The sequence below is a fragment of the Aspergillus pseudodeflectus genome (genome assembly GCF_044049435.1).
Source record: "Aspergillus pseudodeflectus strain CBS 756.74 chromosome Unknown BJX68scaffold_3, whole genome shotgun sequence".
In the NCBI taxonomy this organism is placed as follows: Eukaryota; Fungi; Ascomycota; class Eurotiomycetes; order Eurotiales; family Aspergillaceae; genus Aspergillus; species Aspergillus pseudodeflectus.
This window is the reverse complement of record NW_027263779.1, coordinates 405,318-420,531: the sequence shown is the minus strand read 5'-3', so window position 1 is coordinate 420,531 and position 15,214 is coordinate 405,318. Positions and strand designations below refer to the sequence as shown.

Sequence of the window (15,214 nt, the reverse complement as noted above, 5' to 3'; positions counted from 1 at the left end):
ACGCAAGTGGCCTCGGCATCTTCAATCAAATTCAGGTGATTCATAGAGTCGCTCTTTTGTACAAAGAGAGAGCAGTGGAACCTAGAACGCCCGTATTAGTTAGGAGGATACTGTCTATGAAAATATTCAGGGGTTTTTAATAGTCTTAATCAAAGGACTAGACAAGTTTAGCTTGACTTACTTTAAGACGAATCGTCGATATAACATGGAGCAAGTCGCCTAATTCCTCTCTGATGGTAATTTCATCATGAATTCGACATTGTTGCTCTTATCGTTTATCAAGTGTTCTGGAAAACAATACTTGCATCGAACTACTGTTATTCAAAGCAGATAGATACACCACTACAGTAAGCTTAAAACATCCGTCCTCCTCCGGCCGAAATAAACGGCTCCCTGAAATACATCTCGGTGACAACAGCCGCGTAAGACTTATCATCAACACAATAATCCCCACCAGTAGGCCCAATATGCGGACAATGCACTGCCGGCCGGTGCCGAACCATGTGTTCATGGACCTCGCGGCAAAGCAGCGTGTTTCTCCCTAGTTCATACGCCTTGCCAAACCGGGTCCTGTTCTCCAGGAAATCAACACACTCTGCTTTATTCGAGTACTGCACGTTCGCGCCCACGCAGTAGTCCTCGTGTGTCTGGCAGATCGTCTCCGCAAGAAGACCGCCTAGCTGTGTCTGCGTCTTGGCGGGATCTGTCGTGTTGAACAGCAACCGTCCTGCGGCGTCCAGGAGCGCATCGAGCAGCCATCCGAACCACCGGAATGTCGCGTCGTACTGCGCGATTTTCCCCTCTGCGTTGAACAGGATCCACGTGTCGACGGTGACGGGGATGAGGGTGTTGCTGAAGGAGGTAGCGTTGAAGGTAAAGATTGTCGTTGCGGACGCGATGTTATCATTTGCGGCGAATTGCGTGATCTTGTATGTGATGGGGACACCGACGAGGCTCAGGTGCTCCGGATCCGAGAAGAGGCCGAAGATGTACTCGTTGTTGAGTTCGCGCCCGTTGAATGTTCGGGTTATATCTACGCGGCCCTGGACCTGTGTAGGTGTAGAGCCAAGTCAGCTGGGGTTGGCATAGACAACAAAAGGAAATCAGGTGAAAGGCATACATCTTCAGCAAACACAGAGGTGTCCGTGGCATTGATCTGCTGCAAATTCGCTGGATAGAGAAAGTGGTCCCAGAGAGAATTCTGCATGAGGAAAAGTTCGTCGAATGTAAACGCAGCGGTTGCAGCTACGAAGAGCACGTGCAAAAGGGCGTACATATTGGCAGAGAACCCCACCTATTGTCAAGGAGTATGTACCCCTCAAAGCTGTGGATCGCGCCAGCTTTATAGTGTGACGGAGACAGCTGGGCGATCTCTAAGCTTTGACACATCAGGAATGTTTTCGACGCGTCGCAGGCCAAGTCCATTCTTGCATCTTATCCATGTGCCACCAACATTCCAGAGCGTGTGATGATCTATCGTGCTCAAAAATTGTGATCGATGGATAACGGTCACAAATACCTCCGAGATCCCAAACTCATGAAAGCATAATCTATTGAACTCAGCAAGTAGAGGACAGACTTTTGCCCTGTGTGCCACCGCGCAGGAGCGGCCAATTACCAAGCACCCTATGCTCTGCCTTAACACATGCAAGCCGGTAGGGTTAAACCCGAATCTGAATGTTCTGACATGCGGCGATACGGTGGATATATATCCCTATTATTTACCACGTTCAAACATCGGTTTTCCTGGTTGCTGCGAGCCACGATTTAGCAGCCCTTGGATTAGCGACGTTAGATCATAGGGAGACCCATTAATGGAAGATTTTGTCGGAATCATGCGCACTCAGAATGGCAATGTGTGAACGGCATGCCGTGGCTTGAGTGTATGGAAGCAAAGGTAATAGAACCAGGTGGACTGACTAGTTGCGCTACAAGTTCCAGTCTGTATATCTCTTGGCGGCCAGTTGAGCTCGGGCGAGGCGAATCCCGATTGGGGAACTCGTCGGCCGAATGCTGAGTCAGGCGAGGCAGTTTGTAAGCCCTGATTCCCAGGGGGAGGATTTGCGCTTAACAATCCATACTGATATGTAGTAGATAAAAGCCTGGTAGATTGGCCTCTGTTGCTCTCTGCTTTTCGTTTGCCTTGCAATATTTGAGTTTATTCCCATCTCTCATTTCACCTTATATCATGGTCTCCCTCTCCCAGCCAAAAGTCCAGCCCCTACCCAGCGGCATAAACCTAACCGGTAAGACCGCAGTAGTCACCGGTGCGAGTGCAGGCTTGGGACTAGAAGTGACCAGGCAGCTTCTCCAGCTGCGCATCTCAACCATCATCCTCGCGGTCCGAAACACCGCCAAAGGCGAGGCCTGCGCCAAATCCCTCCGCCAGGACCAAAGCATTCGGACGAACAATCCCAACGCCGCTATCAAGGTCATGGAGCTCGACATGGACCGGTACGATAGCGTGCAGGCGTTTGCGAGGAAGCTCCGGGAGGAAGTCCCCGTTGTCGATTATCTTATCCTGAACGCAGGCATCGGTCTCATCAAACTCGAGCGCAGTCCGAGTGGTCACGAGCGCGTCAGCCAGGTCAACTATTACGCCAATGTGCTTCTGATCGCAGAGCTCCTGCCGCATCTCTACGCCGGTGCGGAGAAGACGGGGTCCCCTGCGCGGATTTCCTGGGTGGGCAGCCGGCAGCATCTGTCCTCGAGCCTGCAGAAACATTCCTTCACAGATGGTAAAGGCCCCCTAGCGTATCTGGATACAGAGGAGGCATTCCTTCCGTTTCAGCGATACGGCGACTCGAAACTGCTATGCGTGGTGTTCATGTATAGTTTGGCGCAGCGCCTGGATCCAACCAAGGTCGTCATCAACATGATGTGCCCCGGCATGGTGAACACGTCTATGAGCGACGTACTCCCGCTACATCTGCGCATTCTTGTCAATGTCGTCAAGGCGATTGCTGCCCGGTCCGTCGAGGTCGGTGCGTGGATTGTTCTACACAGTGCCCTTGTCGCGGGTCCGGAGTCACATGGCAGGTTCTTGAATGATAAGACAATCGCCGAGTAAGTCTCTTCGGGTTACTCCAAGACGTCATGAATGCGATGGCTAACCTCTCCGGTAGGCCAGCACCGTACATCGTGTCGGCGGCGGGCCAGCAGGTGCAAAGGAAACTCTGGGAGGAGACGATTGCGGAGATGGGCAGGTTGATCACGCTCCCTGCTGTGTTCAAATAATTAGTATCAGTTATTTTTTTCTCTCTTGCTAGTGAACAAGCATCTACTAGAATATAAAGCTGCCTTCAACACCTATAATGCGTGTCGTGCACGGTCCTCCCAGAGCCCGTCTCAGAGAAGAACAGACTAGTACATGAGATCCCTGTAAGACCAAGGACTAGTATAATGCTAGTCGTTCTCATTCCTAGACGGCTATTCAAGGAGGCTGCGGAGTACATCGCTTCGAGGCGCCCCTTCCGAGTATGGAATAACAGGCATAAGGAAGGAACGACCGTTTCCCTTTCCTCAACGTTAGACGGAAGGTGCGATCCGTACAGTGGCTCAAAAAAAAGAAGGCACGATCTGCCGTCGCACCTTCCTCCTCAGACAGCTGTAGAGTACAAAAAGGACAGAGCGACCCCCTCCGTCCAGGGGCTGTCCGCGCCTCCCTTACGCTCGGTGGATGGGCATCCATTCCTTTCATTGATCAATCAGCGACGATGACAGCTCTGTGAGGCGGGTGCAGAAAATCGAGAAATCATCCGCCATATATATGCTGTTTGCAGGACCCGGGTTGGTCCCAGTGTTCATCGGCGGAGGAGTAGTGGTACTCGAGTCGAGGCGGCTTTGAAGGTCGACAAGAGTCTGGATGGCGACTGGCAGCCTTTCTTTTGATGGCCCGGCTTTCGATCTAGAATCAGGTCTCTCGTCTGCTATCGAAGGCCGTATGGTTTGGTAGAGATCCAGTACGTGTTCGGTGATCTCGTCAACATAGTATCGGGCCACCAGATTCTCCTTCGAGTGCGCACCCTTGAAGGATTCCAGGTAGACGAGGGTAAGGAATAGGCATTGGAGAGGCCCAACATAGCTCCGGTGGAACCATATATAAGGGGAGAATGCGGAAGCTTGATAGATTGGGAGGAGAATGCGAAAGTAGCTCAGGCAAAGCTGCAGCATGCTAGATATTAATTCACCGTAGGTTAGTAGACTCGGCAAAAGTGCTAGACAAGGAACATACCTGGTCCATGCTTTGCATGCTTCCGGGTTTGAACTCTCGGGCGGCGGCAGGAATGACTTGTGCAGTAACACGGCGACATCGAATTTCAGCAAGGTCAACACAGCGCGCATCCACGCGCCAAGGACGGTGGGCTCTGTGGCATCGTCCCTATGCAGCGCGGGGTGTGTGGATGGAGATGTATTTGTTAACCGGGAAGGAATGAACCCCCTTTCGGGGATCCCTTGCGATGGTATACGGGAAATAAGTGCGTCAATCTTCTCTTGATGCTCTTTTGCGGCGGTTACAAGCTCTGCGAATGCATCTCGTCTCAAGCCCCGTCCACTTTGTAGATGTGCGATGATCCTCGAGGACAGGCGAGCCGTTTCCGCGCACCCAATAGCAAACATAATGGCGATCGACTGCTTCAAAAGCCCAGGGCCCGGGTTGCCGATCTCTTGGTCGTATGTATCATTTAACATATTCACGGCCTCCAGCGCCTCGCTCCCGCAACAAAGAGGCAGTCCAGAGGACATGCTCGATTGAACATCAAGTCGGACGATATACCACCAAACGCGACACCGGATCTCTCGGTCTACAGGGCTGAGTGCAGACGACGAAGCACTATCCCGATGCAACCCCATACTATGGGAAAGTCGTACTGTGGCGCTAAGAGCAACCGCCTCCCCCATCGGTTCACGCGGCCACTCCAGAAACGGCCAGGTTAGCAGCGTCGAAACTAGGGTGTTCAATGTCGGATGTTCCAGGTGGCGACATGAAGACAGACTCATCTCATAGGCCTCCTTGAGGCTCTGTATTGTGGTCTCCCTCCGTAGACCCCAGAGCTCGGGAGACGTCCAGCTGGCGGATGGTGCAGCTGATGCCCCACAGTACAGGGCGGCGAAGAGCAAGCAGAAAAAGGTTGGGTCATCGCGGATTTTCTGTGGAGGTAGAGCGTTCATGTTATCGCGGCACCAGTTCCAGAACTCGTCATAATCTGCCCTTAGGGTAGGGCGATGCACGAGAGGAGCCAAGGGCCAAACGATGAGGAAGAAGACATCAAGTAGAGCATCGCTCACAGGCTTAGTGGGTAGGGACCGTAAGAGCTTCGCCATGCCCAGGGAGGAAATATGCAAAGGGGGAAGCTCAGGATCGGCGTTGCAATTGTCGTCGAAGAAGCCGTCACTCAGGCGTTCCTGCAGGGGGATCAGCTAGGGGTAGCTATGAGGTTCATGATAGTAATGTCTTGCTTACACGTCCGGCAACGAAGCCCCAAAAAGTTTGACCGATGTAACGAGCACCACCGCCCCGTCTCAAGCTGAGATACCCATCTTGGGGGCTTGCCGGCGTGTCTGGGCTCGATGCTGAAGGTGATCCCACTGCGAGGGGCATTGGTACGCTTGCCGTGCGCCTCGTTACCTCGGTAGGGGTGTCCTGGCCGGCCGATAGCTTGATAGCATCCTCCGAGTCCGGCATTGTAATGTGGTCCATAGCAGCCTGTTTTCTGGTTGCCCGTGTCAACCTTGATTGTAAACCCGCACCAGGTGCACCAGCCAGAGAAGGAGAACGTGGATCATGGCCTGGATCTATTCTATTCTCGGTCCCGCCAGGCACCCAGTGGGCCCAGGTAAGCTCTTTCGTGTGGGACTCCTGGCCCTTTATGCTCTTGTCCTGAACCGCTGTGGCGTATTCATACCCTTGGCCTGTGAGCTCATTGTCGGTTGTGGGATTGTAGAGACACTTCTCCTTCATCCGAACACAGTTGGCACATTGCGGATGTTCGCGGCCACATCGGACTTTGCGCCGGCGGCAGACAATGCAGCTAAGAGATACTCGTGGCCTTTTGACCTGCCGTACTTCAGATGGGGACATTTTGATATGCAGTCGGGAACCCCTATATACATGTATCAACATTGGCCATCGCCTCAGAGCTGAAGGAGGGGGAAGATGTTGAAATCCCTCTTGAGGATCGTGCTGACCAAGCCACTAATAGTCACATGACGACTAACTGGATATGTCCTAGCATCAGATGTTTTAGGGCGGTGCTCTCAAACTGTTCAGCTCCTGAGAAGCATCTGTTTGATCAGGACAGTGATTGATGGTCAGACCTGTAATAGGACGCCCTTGAGGCCAAGAATGATATCTCTGTGAATTAACTGCGTTTGATAGGGACTCTGATTTGTCATTATCTTCCGTTATCTTCCCTCCATGTTTGGCTATGGATAAATCATGCCTCCTAGACATCATCATACTACACATGAGAATGACCACTTCCCTGAACCCACGACCTGAACCGTCTTGTCCCCGCGTGACGGAAGCACCACGTCCATGGTAGTCGTCGGCGGAACCACAACATCCAACGTAAACTTCCTCCCCTTCGCTATCCCATCGCCAGTTCTGTTCTCCTCCTCAAGCGCCCAGGAAACAGAAACAACCCCATACGGCGTAACATGACTCGCACTCGCCGAGGTAAGCCCTCCTCCAAGCAACGGTTCTACCCTCGATGTTCTCCACCCAGGGCTACCACGCTGCAAGCCAGCAAGCCGTTCCACAAGGAACTTCGAGACAGCTCCAAACGCGTAGTGGTTGAATGAAGTCATTTCACCAGGGTTAATTGATCCATCCGGCCGCATGCTGTCCCATCGTTCCCAGATGGTTGTGGCGCCCATGGAAATGGGGTATAGCCAGGACGGGCATTTTTCGTTTAGCAGCATTGCGTATGCCGTATCAGTGTGGCCTGTCCGTGCTAGGGCTTCGCATACAAAGGGTGTGCCTGCGAACCCGGTTCCAATGCATAGTTTGTTTGAGTGGACGATCTCGGCGAGGCGGTTCCCGGCGATTGTTGTTTGCTCTGGCGAGAGGAGGTCAAAGCAGATGGCTAGGGCGTAGGCTGTTTGGCTGTCTGATACCAGGCGCCCGCTGGGGCTGACATATTCTTCGACAAACTCGTTACGGGCGTTCGTGTACCAGTCGTCGAAGTAGCTGGCATCTTCCTTGCGACCGAGGATGGTGCTAGTTTGCGCCATCAATGCAAGGCATTTAGCCAAGAAGGCATTGGCCACAAGGGTAGGGTCGGTGACAGCCTTCTGGGGGTCATCGGGCGGGGCATTGGGGTCAAGCCAGTCCTGTAACAACGTGTCAGCTCTCTTCGCCGAATTTCGAGTATAAATAGGTAACTTACACCAAGTTGTTCTGCCTTTAGATCCCAAAGGTGGGTTAGTCGCTCCTTATTTCGTGGGATTACCTTCAACCACGATACCATGGACTCATATTGCTGTTCCAGGATTGCAATATCCTTGGTTTCCTCCCACAGTGCCCACGGAGCCAGCACTGCCACGTCGTGCCATACTGCACATGGCCAAACATCTCCCCAAGTCTGTATCCCTGCAAGACAGTTGGGAGACACCATAGGCGGAACTGCTCCTCGCTGCCGCTGATCGAAGGCTACATCCTGTAACCAGTCGTTAAGGACGCCAAAGCACTGGTAAATCAGAGTCGCAGTAGGCGCGAACAAGGCAAGATCGCCAGTCCAACCTAGTCGTTCATCACGCTGTGGGCAGTCTGTGGGTAGGGAGAAGAAGTTTCCTCGCATACTCCATTTTGTATTATTGAATAACTGGTTCACCTTGTCATTGGAACATTGGAAGGTTCCCGCTTCTTCCATATCCGAGTTGCAAACCACTGCTTCGATGGATGTGAGGATGTCCTCGCTCGAGGGCCAACCATCCACCTGCGCGTATCGGAAACCATGAAAAGTAAATCGGGGCTGATAGGTCTCGCCTTGGACATCTCCTCTGAATATGTATGTATCCTGTGCCTTACAAGCTCGAAGCGGCCGTAGACCGAGTTCACCATCCTCGAGTACTTCAGCATGCTGGAAAGTGATTCTATGGCCGGCCTGAGCCCGAATTTGCTTGACAATGCAAAGGTGGCCAACGAGATTCTGCCCAAAGTCTAGAACCACTTTACCCGAAGGGGTTTCAATTACCTGCCGCGGCTTAACGGTCTCAAGTCGCCTAACCGGTGGCTTCGAGCCAGCGACAAGCCGTTGTTCAGCCGGGAGTGACGGAAGAAGGTCGACTGGCTTCCAGTTCTCCAGGCCCTTTGTACCAGTGCTAGACCAGCCCTCAATATGGTCACGAGCATCGTAGACCTCTCCGTCGTATATCTCTGCCTTTTGAATAGGCCCGCGATATGCCGTCCATGTACCATCAGTCCCAAGCGTAAATGTCTTCCCTTCCTCGTATGTAACTTCAAGCTGCGCGAGAACCCCCGTGCGAGAACCATAGAAGTTGCGAGCAAACACAAATCCAATCCGCCCCTTGTACCACCCCTCGGCCACGCGAACCCCGAGGCAATTCGCGTCGGAGTCGAGCATGTCGGTCACATCAAAGCTCTGATAGTGCAACTGACCGTGATACGACGTCCAACCTGGGGCCATGAAGTGGTCACCGACTCGCTTCCCGTTGATCTCGGCCTCGTATACTCCGAGCGCGGTGATGTACAGACGGGCGGAGACCGGTTTGCTGCGCAAGGTGAACTCTTTCCGAAGTAGGTCCTCGGGTTGGGGCTTGTCGAGATTCTCGCCTGACCAAGGTGCAGAGATAAGTCTTCCCGTCCAGTCGTCGCGTTGTAGAAGTCCGGCTTCGATCTCAGCCGCGTCGCTCCAAGGGAGTGGGTCGGGTTGCTCTTTTCCCCAGACACGCACTCGCACTGAACATTTCTCACGAGAGGCGAGTGGGTAATCCGGTTTGGGCCAGGGGACAAGGTGCGATTCACTCGACGACACGTGGATAACGTCGACGGTGGTTGAACTTGAGGGGCTGCCGCGGGATACCTCGATCTCGTAGTCTGTTTGTTCAAAGTTCGATTCGACATCGAGGAAGCGCCATGAGATGCGCGGTTTGGAATCGTGGACACCCAGCACTCGCTTGCCGGCGGGATAGTGCTCGAATCGCACGTCGACGATGCGTGGGTTCGTCATTATGGTGCTACTCTGAAGGGTCTCGAGGAAGCGGTTCGAAGACTTGCTGTGAGCGACATTGATGCCTTCAGTCTCTGAGCTTTATCGCCTGAGCCTATTCTTCCCCGCCCATGTTCTGTCGGGGGAATGGAGACCGAGGATTGCTTCAGCCAAGCAGCACATGGGGAGATTAGCCGTCAATAAGCCCCCATATTAACCGGGATCCAAGGGCTGACTTGCAAGATTCTCGTAATCCCCATGGGGGCCATAAGAGGAGGCACCACAGGTCTTACCTGTATGATCACCCAAGTGGCAACGCTGATTGGCCGCTCTACGAATATCCCAATGGGTCGAGACTCGATAAAAAAGGCAAAAGCCCGAATACGATGAAATTGCCATATTCGACTACCTAGACTATGGATCCATGTGCTTTGAGTTTGAGTGTTCGAGCCAATCAATGATTTTTCGCTTCCCCAGAGTCTCTGGTACGCTTGCGATTGGCTACTCGCCCCGAGGCCCTGCGCCCTTACTCCAGCTCAGCTTTGACATGCTTATCAAGTGCCAGGCAGATGCGTCGGGGCGTTTATACTCACTTCACTCTGGACGCTCTGTTCTCCAGGAATCTTCTACGCGTGGGCCTTCTCCTCCACCAGGCGCTGGGTCATGGTCGTTTCCTTGTGGAATCGCCAAGGCTTCACCTTGCGCTCGAAAAGTTCGTCGAGCTCCGCGGCCGAACGTCTAGAGTCAATGTCAATGTAGATCCCTCCAAGATCATTGGGGATAACGTACCCTGCTGTCTCCGGAATCAAGAACCACATGGCCACAGTGAAAAATGAGCCCAGTCCTGCAAATAACCAGCACGTCTTGAGGCCCCAATTCCACTGGTTCGCATTCACCATGTAGGGAACCAAGACGCCGAATAAGACGCCGACGACACACGTAGATGCCGCGGCAAATCCAGCCGTGTATGGCCGCAGGCGCTGTGCGGAGATTTCTCCAATGAACCCCCATCCAGTGGCCCCGTTTGCCACGAGTCCGACGTCTGGATGATAATCCCTCGTTAGTTTCTTGTTGGTAGCCTAGGTCCTATCTAGTAGGTTCACTATGGGGGAAGGATGGCGGGACTTACTCCACAGGCATGCAAAGAAAATGAGAAGACTATTCGTCACTTTCCCCTGGGGCACCACGCCCAGAATTCCCACAGCCACATTGCACACCCAGCACAGTGTGGTCCCCGAGCAGGCCAGCCATCGCCGGCCGATAGTTTCCGCCAGGTATATCACCACGAAGCTAAAGAAAATATTAATGCCCGAGGTGATGCAGGTAACCTTGAATGGATCCTCGATGCCAGCTTGCTGGAAGAAATAACTTCCAAAGGTTAAGAAAACTCCAAGACCGAGGAACTGCTGGGCCATGAGTGTCCATAGGGACACCAGTGTTCGTAGACCGTCGGTACCCTTGAAGATAGCGTACCACTTTTCATTGCGCTGTTCCGCAGCAATCGCGCGTTCATGTTCGATGTTCAGCACGAGCAACTGGTAGTGATGGTCGATGTTGAAATCCGGAACGCCCTTGTACAGAAGCCGGAGGACCTTCTTCGCCTGGGCCTCCTTGGCTCCACCCTTGGTCGCACACCATGCTGGGGATTCCGGGATAACAAGGTAGATGATCAGCATGAGCCCGATCTGAGACCACTGTGTATACACGGGCGTGAGATAATTGTCCGGATCATAGGTCGACATGACCTGCAGCGCAACAGGCGCAAAGAACTGCCCGATAAGCCACCAGAGACTGTAGCACATGAGGAATGCACCACGAATCCTCACTGGTGCGACTTCGGACACGTATGTGGGGATTGTCGACTGCAGGCATCCAACCCCGATCCCGCCAAGCAGCTTTGCAACGAGCCAGGACTTCCAATTCGTGGCAACGCTCTCGACGGTTACGCTTAGAGCAAGCAGGAACCAGTACCAGAACATGGCGGCCTTGCGTCCGAAGCGATCAGACAAGAATGGCAAGGTTGTCATACCAATGATCTGACCTACAGACCCAATCGAAGTCCAGGCGCTTAGGATCGACGAGGCAAGGACCGTCTCGCCGTCGGCGTTAGTGTCTGTTCCAAACTTCTGGACGAAGCCAGTGTTCGCGATGATGTTTCCGATAAGCCTAGAGGGAAATCAGTAATCGCGCATGTTGGATTTTTTTTCCTCATGGGTGGGCTGAGAGCCATACGCGATCTGGTACCCATCTGTTGCTGCACTGAACGTAACCAGGAAACAGATAAACGCGTTCATCTTGAACGTTTTGACCGTTTCCCAGATGGACAGCGATTCATACCCGGTCGTCCCCTGGCCCTGAGCAGCGGCCTCTGCTGTGGTTTTCATTGCTTGGGTTGCGACATCACCGATGATCTCTTGGTGCTCGATGCCCTGAGTCTCGGTTTTGTCTTCGGCTGCCATGGTTTATGATAGAAGAATATGCCAAGCGGGTGTGTCCAAACAAAAAAATAGATGGAAGCCCAAGAATCCAGAACAGTGAGAGGCGAGGAGCGCTTTATATACGTTAACTTATGAGCAGCTCATGCCATCAGTTCCCCAAGGCCCAGAGTCCCCTAAAACCCCCGCATTGGCCACCCCAGATTTCGGAGGATGCCAGTGGGGGGCTGGAGCAGCGCGTGGAGCCGCGCGTGTTCGCCCTGCACTCTCCCGAACATGCTAAAATTGATTTTCATAAGATCGTACCGTATGACACTGTCGGATCTTGATACCCCGGGCAGGTCTTGGGGTATCTGTCTTGTGCTCTCCAGAGCTGCGCTATGTGGCTGTCGTGTGAACGCTCCGCCAGTGAATTTGCAGGCGACCTATTGGAGACCGGCTAAAAGAAGTCTCTTTATCTTGGGAATATAGCCTACACTTTCCCTGCTGTGTCATAACGTTCTCGTTCTAGCCTATCTCGATTGAGTGGACGAAGTGAGATTCTCCCATGAGCCTAGTCCCAGGATCTTTCTGAACTTGGCGTCCTGCGGGTGCAGCTCGCCCAATCAGATAATTTTCGCTTTCCAATGAGACTTAGCTACGGCTGGGATAGACTTTGGAGTCAGCTGATATAATTTCATGGCAGTCCATGACGAGGATATTTACGCCAGGGTATCGTACTGAGTGCTGGGGCCTCGCTGCCGAGCTTGCGGTGTTAGGGCAACTTGTCGGTACCCAGAGTAATCCAACAACCGTAAGCATTCATTGAACTCTTATGCTTCTACCATTGATCAGACACATTCCCGTTGGGGATTCTGACCTGGCCGACAACAACCCTCATCTGTCCCAGCTCCAGTGCTCACCCAAAGGCAGTCTCAGTCTCCGCATCCGTCGCTAACTAGGGGAAGCAAACTTGCCGTATGTTGGAACCTAATAAGCATCGATCTTCCAACGGATAATGGTAGGAGGTTCATGCATCTCTCGGGACAATTTACCCCGGAGAACTCCCACAGTCGACTATCAAGGTCCCCGAATGATGTTCTGGATGCGCATTGCGAGGATGTGGCAATGATGGGGGGCAAATGTGGCCTGCCTGGAGCGAGGGGTAAAGAAAGTGCAGTGGATTAGAGAAGCAAATAAAACACGGAGAGGAAAAAAAAAAATCCTTGATGGCTATTGCATCAGAAGAAGCGAAGCTTGAAACTACAACTTGTTGAGCCCACAGTTGGAACTGGCTGTCGGCTAAGGTATTTTACCGTATGAGACGACAATTTAAGGCGGAAAGTTGAACAGCTTCATGATCAGCCAGTGTATTCAAAATTACGAATAAAAAAAAGGTATGCATCATCCGTGAATCGAACACGGGCCTCGTCGATGGCAACGACGAATTCTACCACTAGACCAATGATGCTTCTTATTAAAAGAGCCAAACTTATTTTGCTCTATGATCCTACGCAGGAAGTTTTTTTTTTTGAGGTTTGCTTCAGCACATTTTTTGCACTCTCTATCCCAGTAGTCGGCCCCTACTCTGCCTACACATCCATCACCCACGCGGCTGCTTCTCAGTGCCTAGTAATCATCAGGCCCTCCCTTGATTTCTGGATCTTTCAGGACTCGATAACTTTCCACCAGGTTGACCGGTCGGTATAACGAGGCTGTTAAGTGCTATTTCCGGTAGGTACGGAAAATGGAACACCACATTTGATCGCACATACAAGAAGGCTTGACGGGGAAATATGAGTCCTGTCGTCCGTACTACTACTCCCTCCAGATAGTCGATACTTGTTCTCTGCCAGTAATTTTTTCGTGTTCGTATCACACTTCCTGGTTTAGGAAGGTGCAGCCTAGGGCTGCCACTTGGTCGGCTAAGTTGGTTCGCCCCCAGATCCTCCGACATGCGGGGGCACGTCTGGGCTGCAGTTTTACATGCGTAGGCCTCATTATAAAGGTCTGATAATGGAGGACGCGATTATGCTCAGATGGTCCATCCACTGCCGCGGCGATCTCTGGAATCAAGTTCAACAAAATGACAGACCTTACCAAGCTACCTTCTTTCCCGTCGAAGCCTCGAGTATTCATTCTCTCAGACATTGAAAATGAGCCTGATGACCAGGAATCTCTCGTCCGCTATTTGCTCTATGCAAACGAATTCGATACTCGTGGAATTTGTGCCGTGACCTCAGCATGGCTCCCGACCCGAACTGCCCCGGAATCCATGCGCAAGATCGTCGAAGCGTACGGAAAGGTTGTCGGCAACTTGAACCATCATATTCACCCTGGTGCTCAGTATCCTCCAGCGGAAGTTTTGATGGAGCTTGTGACTGCTGGTGCCTCGGTATGGTTGAAGATATCCTTGGGGTTGGCAACTCGAAGTATTGACAACCGCAGGTATACGGAAAAGAAGCACTCTCCCTACCCCTCAGCGATGGCGCCAAAATGCTACTCGACAGAATCGAAGAGTCGAGCGACCCGCTCTGGGTAATCAGCTGGGGCGGAACAAACGTCCTCGCAGAAGCGCTGCAGCACATCCGCAAGACCAAACCCGCGGCTGAAGAGGCCGCACTACACTCCCGCCTACGCGTCTACACAATTTCCGACCAGGACGATACGGGCGAGTGGATCCGAACCACCTTCCCCGACGTCTTCTACATCTCCTCCATCCACGGCTTCGGCGCCTTCGACATGTCTGCGTGGCAAGGGATCTCGCACCCCCATTCCGGCGGCGATCTGTCGAAGGTTAGTCAGTCGTGGCTAAGGACTCATATCCAGAGGGGTCCCCTTGGAGATCTGTACCCGACGCCAGAGCATATTATGGAAGGCGACACCCCTACGTTTCTATACCTCATTCAGAACGGTCTGGGGCATCTGGAGCGACCGGACTTTGGGAGCTGGGGAGGGCGGTATCGGGCGATTAACGTGGGCAGTGCGCACTATGCCGACGTCGTTGACAGAGTCGTCGACGGTGATGGCACCAAAGTCACAAACCAAAAGGCCACAATCGCCCGGTGGCGGGACCATTTCCAGAATGACTTTGTCACCCGCATGAGCTGGACGCTGACACCTGATTTCGGCGCCGCGAGACATCCCCCTGTCCCCATTGTTGATGGCCACCGTGGTCCGGGGTTTCTAACACGCAAGGTCGTGTCGGGTGAGGTTATAACGCTGGATGCGTCAGAGGCCTACGACCCCGATCACCCAGAGGATACCTCGAACCTCGAGTTTCAGTGGTATCAATACCTCGAACCTACAATCAGCCATCTGATCGGGGTTGATGGGGTTCCACGCTGCAGTATTCGGCCCCTGTCGCCTCCCTCCGGAACAGATGGGGTGTTACCAATCAACGACGCCGGCTTTGAGAACGTCGCTCTTGGATCGAGGGTTGAGATTGCCATCCCTGATGCCAAGAAACCTGGCGTCTTTAACTTGCCAGCGCACCATTGGCTGGCGTATACGGGCCTCACTGGGATGGAGTATCATATCATCCTGCAGGTGTCTCAGAAAGACGCGGAGTTCCCTGTGAGAAGGTACTTGAGGATTATTCTAGATGCTGGATTGTCCTAGAACTCG

At 52.9% G+C, this 15,214-nt stretch overlaps 6 protein-coding genes and 1 non-coding gene across 7 annotated transcripts; 2 read left to right on the top strand and 5 right to left on the bottom strand.

Annotated features, from left to right (window-relative positions):
* Positions 1-317: 317 nt before the first annotated feature.
* Positions 318-1,276, bottom strand: BJX68DRAFT_261755 (uncharacterized protein; the record flags this gene model as incomplete). Its single annotated transcript, XM_071044238.1, has 3 exons — positions 318-342; positions 403-1,049; positions 1,121-1,276. The coding sequence occupies 3 exons, from the start codon at positions 1,274-1,276 to the stop codon at positions 318-320; spliced, it is 828 nt and encodes a 275-aa protein (XP_070904250.1).
* Positions 1,277-2,188: 912 nt separating this feature from the next.
* Positions 2,189-3,237, top strand: BJX68DRAFT_261754 (NAD(P)-binding protein; the record flags this gene model as incomplete). Its single annotated transcript, XM_071044237.1, has 2 exons — positions 2,189-3,066; positions 3,126-3,237. 2 exons carry the CDS (start codon positions 2,189-2,191, stop codon positions 3,235-3,237), a joined length of 990 nt encoding a protein of 329 aa, XP_070904249.1.
* Positions 3,238-3,696: 459 nt separating this feature from the next.
* On the bottom strand, positions 3,697-6,082 carry BJX68DRAFT_261753 (uncharacterized protein; the record flags this gene model as incomplete). Its single annotated transcript, XM_071044236.1, has 3 exons — positions 3,697-4,174; positions 4,235-5,406; positions 5,465-6,082. The coding sequence occupies 3 exons, from the start codon at positions 6,080-6,082 to the stop codon at positions 3,697-3,699; spliced, it is 2,268 nt and encodes a 755-aa protein (XP_070904248.1).
* A 374-nt stretch (positions 6,083-6,456) lies between these two features.
* Positions 6,457-9,194, bottom strand: BJX68DRAFT_261752 (bacterial alpha-L-rhamnosidase-domain-containing protein; the record flags this gene model as incomplete). Its single annotated transcript, XM_071044235.1, has 2 exons — positions 6,457-7,335; positions 7,392-9,194. The coding sequence occupies 2 exons, from the start codon at positions 9,192-9,194 to the stop codon at positions 6,457-6,459; spliced, it is 2,682 nt and encodes an 893-aa protein (XP_070904247.1).
* A 605-nt stretch (positions 9,195-9,799) lies between these two features.
* BJX68DRAFT_276675 (general substrate transporter) lies at positions 9,800-11,557 on the bottom strand (the record flags this gene model as incomplete). The annotated part of the gene is made up of 4 exons (XM_071048162.1): positions 9,800-9,911; positions 9,963-10,215; positions 10,303-11,339; positions 11,406-11,557. 4 exons carry the CDS (start codon positions 11,555-11,557, stop codon positions 9,800-9,802), a joined length of 1,554 nt encoding a protein of 517 aa, XP_070904246.1.
* Positions 11,558-12,987: 1,430 nt separating this feature from the next.
* On the bottom strand, positions 12,988-13,058 carry BJX68DRAFT_t16. Its single transcript has one exon. It is a non-coding gene; the product is annotated as a tRNA-Gly (tRNA).
* Positions 13,059-13,673: 615 nt separating this feature from the next.
* BJX68DRAFT_261750 (DUF1593 domain-containing protein) lies at positions 13,674-15,208 on the top strand (the record flags this gene model as incomplete). Its single annotated transcript, XM_071044234.1, has 2 exons — positions 13,674-13,982; positions 14,036-15,208. The coding sequence occupies 2 exons, from the start codon at positions 13,674-13,676 to the stop codon at positions 15,206-15,208; spliced, it is 1,482 nt and encodes a 493-aa protein (XP_070904245.1).
* Positions 15,209-15,214: the final 6 nt, after the last annotated feature.